Source organism: Argentina silus (genome assembly GCF_951799395.1).
Source record: "Argentina silus genome assembly, chromosome: 16".
NCBI classification, from domain to species: domain Eukaryota; kingdom Metazoa; phylum Chordata; class Actinopteri; order Argentiniformes; family Argentinidae; genus Argentina; species Argentina silus.
In genome coordinates, this window is record NC_139670.1 from 9,454,648 (window position 1) to 9,460,080 (window position 5,433).

The 5,433-nt window shown below is 47.4% G+C and overlaps 1 protein-coding gene across 1 annotated transcript; it reads right to left on the bottom strand.

Annotated features, from left to right (window-relative positions):
• Positions 1 to 1,818: 1,818 nt before the first annotated feature.
• Positions 1,819 to 5,076, bottom strand: cUnh10orf88 (chromosome Un C10orf88 homolog). The gene is made up of 6 exons (XM_083687275.1): positions 4,544 to 5,076; positions 4,119 to 4,316; positions 3,491 to 3,560; positions 3,010 to 3,210; positions 2,387 to 2,775; positions 1,819 to 2,063 (listed from the first exon to the last, which is right to left on the bottom strand). Exons 1-6 carry the CDS (start codon positions 4,702 to 4,704, stop codon positions 1,829 to 1,831), a joined length of 1,254 nt encoding a protein of 417 aa, XP_083543401.1. The 5' UTR covers positions 4,705 to 5,076; the 3' UTR covers positions 1,819 to 1,828.
• Positions 5,077 to 5,433: the final 357 nt, after the last annotated feature.

Below are 5,433 nucleotides of genomic sequence, written 5' to 3' on the forward strand. Positions count from 1 at the left end.
AAAGGATCTACAGCTAAAGCCTCATGAGTGGATAAGGTTACAGCGTGCATTAATGTTGGGATATGACTGATGAGTATCAGTTCATGTGATGACTTGTTCATATGGGTTGAATATCAGTGTTGGGTCTGGGCCAGATTAGAAGGCTTCTGTGCTTACTGCTGTTACATGCCAACATGCAGACAATTCACAGGATATGTTGATGCGTTGATATGTTGTTGATCTCAGAGAGGAATTTAGCTCACTATTAGGATCTGAAGGTCAACATCCCAAGCTTATATATCCCATTTACAGAAGAATGCTATTTATTGCTCTAATATATAGCCAGTATGACATTGTAAGAGAACATATAGTAGGCTACAGCAGTGCTCGCAGTGTTTTGAAAAAGATCATCTCTGACAGACTTAACAAAACCTACTGTATACTGCAAAGCTCTTACTTGATTATTCGCTTCGGAAAGTGTTCCAGGCAGCGTTGGATGGAGCCGCAGTCAGCAGTCATTTGTTGATACAGTTGGAACCACTTCCCAGGTCTGCTGTTTGCTAAGAGGCAGCTGTGTCCAGTCACAGCCTAGCTGTGTCCATTCACCAGCGCTAGCTGACCTGTGGCTCTGTGGGTTTTTCAGCTGTCTGAAGTGTACTGTATGTCTCCTAGCTGGTCCTAGAGGTAAACACAGTCTCATTCTCTGTGTGTGTGTGTGTGTGTGTGTGTGTATGCGCACACAGAGCAGACAGCCACATCCAGAGGTCTGGAAAGGTAGATACTAACATCACAGGTCATGGCAGGACATAGGGCTGCTTGTTTATGAACCCAGTAAGCTACCACTCTGCTCTGTAAGCTGCTACCCTGCTAAGTAAGCTCATTCCACTGCAGTGTGACTTAGAAAAAAGATTTTTCCTCAAACATATTCTTTATTAACTTAGCTGGAACTGTAAGCCACACCAAACGTCCAGCACATAATTCTTGTACATTCATTTGTGTCTTACATAATCCTTAACCCACTTACCAGGCTGAAAGTTTCCTGGAAGGACCAGGGCGTGTCAAGGACGCAGGGATGGAATCCTACCAAATATATCAAACCAACAGCAAAGAAGTCCACATTTACCAACACAACCATAACATTACTGTGCACCAATCGGTGTGTGGATTGGCAAACATTTTACTTTACATAACCATAGACATTCAGTCTTTATTTACTCTTGATCAAAGACAAATGCAAAGCCTTAAATAGTCGTATAAATATATTTTTATTTTCACTCAATATCATACAGTGCAGTTATTCAGTTATTCAAAACAGTCTGTGAATATACAGAAAATGTACAGTATAAGGAGGTCAATTATACATTATGTTACAAACATGTACAAGTGGTAAAATTACAGTCATAGGTTTGCATCCTGGACTCAGGGACTGGGGGTAGGAATGGGGCTAGAGTGAGTTGAGAGGGGTAAGTGTGTTCAGTCAGGTATGGGTATGGGACATGGGCTGGGGCTAGGGCTAGGACTGGGGCTAGGACTGGGGCTAGGACTGGGGCTGGAGTCAATTGAGAGGGGTAAGTGAGTTCAGTCAGGTATGGGATGAGGCTAGCGATGTGAGGCTGGAGTCAGTAAACATGCTGAGGTTGAGCTCATTAGCCCCCACTCCATGTATTCTGCCAATGCAGAGGTTGGAGATGGGGCTTGAGTCAGAGAAGGGGATGGGTTAGGGACTGGATCTGAAGCTGGGGCTGGGATTGTTGTCAGTGAAGGTGCTGGGGCTAGGACTAGGACTGGAGTCAGTATAGGGCTAGGGTAGGGACAGGAGTCAGTGCAGAGGCCGGGGTTGAGGCTGGAGTCAGTGCAGGGACTGGGGTTGAGGCTGGGCAGTGTGTTTCTGGTCAGAGGTGGCTGCAGAGTTCTTGACAGCCTGGCTGAGGCTGACCAGGGGCAAGACCTGTAGTAAGGCTCTCTCCAGGTTCTGCTGCACGGTGTCCAGACGCTGGTCTATATGCTCTTTCAGCCTCTTCTCCATCTGATCCAGACGCTTCTCCATAGCCTGCTCCAACGCATGGCAGCATGCATGCTCCTCACTGAGAGAGAGAGAGAGAGAGAGAGAGAGAGAGATTACAAGAGTCAATACAGTGCTGACACAGCACACAGACCACTATAACTCAGACTCACACAATGACACATACCACCACACAGACATGCCTAAACATAAATACAGACACACCACAACACAACCAGCACCATTACAAAACCACAGACAGCAGCCAGGTCTACCCAGACAACCACCCTCCACTTGACTCAGACCCGCAACATCTGGACTTCATTCCACTCCCACTCTAACATGTAAACCTGGAGAGGGGTTTTACGTTGTGATAATGGCACAACAATAAACCTGCCTACTCACCGCGGTCTGTTCAACAGTTTCTTCCTCTCCTCCGCCGCATCCTCGATGCGGAGCTGCGTCACCTGGCCACACACACTCTGCAGCATGGGGAGGAGGTCGGGGCCGACGCGGCGCCCCTGTCCCTGTCCCTGTCCCGGCTGGCCGTGGAGGAAGGGTGACATCATTTCTGCCAGCTTGGCATGGTTGGCCGGAGACCCAGAATCAGACCCCTCCGCCGGCTGGATGTCATCCGCTGGAGGTGACCCGTCGGTGGGCTGCGTGTTGACTGAAGGCTGGGGCCTGGTGGGGTCTGCTGGAGCCGAGGGTCCGTTGGTTCCTCTAGCCAGAGCAGAGAGAGCCCCACTGCCCATGAGGAGAGGCAGGAATCCACCCAGGACATCAGATTGGTTCTGGAATGTAGTTCAAGACATTAACGATGATAGATGAGTAACGTTACAACAAGACATCTGAAGTCGACACACATATGAGAGATAGAGCAGGAGACCTTGGTGAATGCTTGAATAAATTCAGAAAAGTTTAATTAATAAACAATACGGTCTTCTGTGTTATTTGAACTGAGGAAGGCAAATTGAAGCTACTATGAAGTTGAGCCTATAGTCTGACAAAAGCTTCTATAGACATGCCTTCTGCTGAAACTGGACCATGCCCATAAGGCTCTGCGCCCCTGGTGAGAGGGTGGTGCCCATCTCCTCCATCATGGTCTGCACCCGGAGCATGTCAATGCTGGGCCCCAGGCTCGGAGAGCAGTCAGCAGGTTGCAGCGCCTGCAGACCCAGCACCACCCGGGCCATGGCCACACTCTCTCGTCCGCCCAGAGACAGCAGCTGAGAAAACAAACACACACAGACAGAGAGAGAGACAGTGGTCAAACCTGCAGAACGCACAACCATTCCCTTCTACCCACCAACCGCAATAGCATCACAACAGGCTTTCAGGTTCTCAAAGAGATGGTGATGATAATGTTGGAGTATATGGAGCATATGCACCACAATCATTTACTGCAGCAACAGGAAAGTAATGGATGAAGAGATACAAGCTACCTGTGTGTGTGTGTGTGTGTGTGTGTGTGTGTGTGTGTGTGTGTGTGTGTTCAACACAACCTACCTTCACCTCACATGACGTGGAAGGACACTCGAGTACCAGGTGTTTCCTGTAGAAGGGCCCTCTGTCTGCACTAGGGGACAAGACACATAGGAGGATATTCACTCTGAAGTACCATACTTAGAATTTGTGTCATCACACCGATCCTGCAGCTGCCTACGGTTGTCTCCGTAGTTAATATTGAGGATTGATTCCATGTTCAATGGCCCATGTTACGTGAATTTTCAACTTAAAAAAATATGCTTGAAGTGCATGAATTCCCTGCAAGATACAATATCCCTTTATTGCCTCACAACCGAGGGTGGTGGAAGTCATTTTCAGTACAGCATGGTGGGGAGCTCTAAGACAGACAATACAATACAATACAATACAACAACACAGCTATTGTAGTATACAGAACAGTACTGTATTGACACAGACTCAATAGCCTTGTGGTTAGAGTGGCTGCCCTGAGAATGAAAGTCGGGGGGTTTGGCTGAGCCGTACCAAAGATTTCTGGCTCCTGGCTTTCTTACTTCCAGTACAATACAACAATACAATATGAAATAATTAATTGCAGCCGACTACATTTTGAGGGTAAATAACGTGCGGAAAGTACTCCACACAGACAGTAAACAGTTCAGGTCGCTACCTTTCAGGCTGCAGGTCGGCATCCATTTCCCCACGACAGGTGCCACAGTAGTCCCCAGCCAGAGAGTAGACCTCTATGGTGCGAGCCTCGCTGATGACCAGGAGGCTGGTGATGAGGGCGGGAGAGTGAGAAGCACAGCGCAGGGTAATCACACAGGGCGACGTCTCCTCATCCTGCTCCAAGAGCACTGGGACACACCTTAGGACAGCAAACACAAGAGAGGAATTGGTTGTTTAGAGGGGTAGTGTTAGATTAAGAAACATTTGGTGGTTGTGTATATGTTTATGTTAATGAGGTCAGTAATGTAGTGGGAGAATGGTCCCTGGTAGCCCTGGTGTGGCCTGCGGTGAGCAATGTGGGGTGTTACTAGGAAGAGGTAGAGAAATACTAGGTAGAGGAGGTGAGAAGCAAGCCAGGCGCCTTACCGGTTTGGTGTGTCTCTGTCAACCTGGTTGAGATCAGTGCTGCTGTCGGATGGAACTGGGAAGAGGATGTCAGCTAGTTGACGGTCCTGGGACTTGCAAGCCCATGATGCGTGTCCGGTGACAGGTCCACTTTTACTGCTGTTCACATCAACGTTGGCCATGATGACTGCCAGTGTATGGCCAACTTAGCTAGCTAGCTTACTAGCCAGTCGAAATATGAAGGAACTAACTGTATTTTTCCTTGGCAGCCTAACGTAGCTCATACATATCAATGATGAGACAGAAAAACATTCGCTGATACGACTTGTCAATACAAGTCATTAACCGAGTAAGCTCAAGTTAGATAGACACTAGCGAAGTGGTGTTTCATGCCAGCTAACAAATAACCGCTCCGTACCTTATGTGGTCGACATGGATAAAAACAAACTTCGAAAATGGTGTAGTCATCATTAATTTATTAAAACCGTCAGTTAAAACATGGTAATTCATACCAAACCGCTTGCGGGCGGTGGCTGCTTGGCGTTGGAGGAACAACACACGTCTTGTTTTGATCCTACGACATTTAAACGCGACGAATGTACATACAGACCAAAGGGTAATGTCCATTGTCTTGCCTGGTCGAAATAGAAATTCAGAACAACCTGCATTTGTTCCTTCTAGGAGGCAAGGAATATGACATACGTTTTATTATGTAAAATATTCCTAGATATGGGCATTGTCTTACGACAGATAGCGCGACGTCATTAACATAGGCGAAGCAGAGTCGCGCTAGAATGACGAACCTGCCGTAAAACAATGAGATATGGGGTAAAGAGATTCTTCTGTATGAAGATCAATAGGCTCTCATTGGTTTTTCACCTGAACTATAATAAATGAAAAGGCCACTCATG

Excerpts from the sequence above, each read along its gene's own strand:
- cUnh10orf88 (XM_083687275.1), bottom strand. The coding sequence starts at position 4,704 with ATGGCCAACGTTGATGTGAACAGCAGTAAAAGTGGACCTGTCACCGGA. Across the intron at positions 2,776-3,009 it reads TGGTCCAGTTTCAGCAGAAG|AACCAATCTGATGTCCTGGG; the intron begins GCATGTCTATAG and ends ACTACATTCCAG. Across the intron at positions 2,064-2,386 it reads AAACTGTTGAACAGACCGCG|TGAGGAGCATGCATGCTGCC; the intron begins GTGAGTAGGCAG and ends TCTCTCTCTCAG.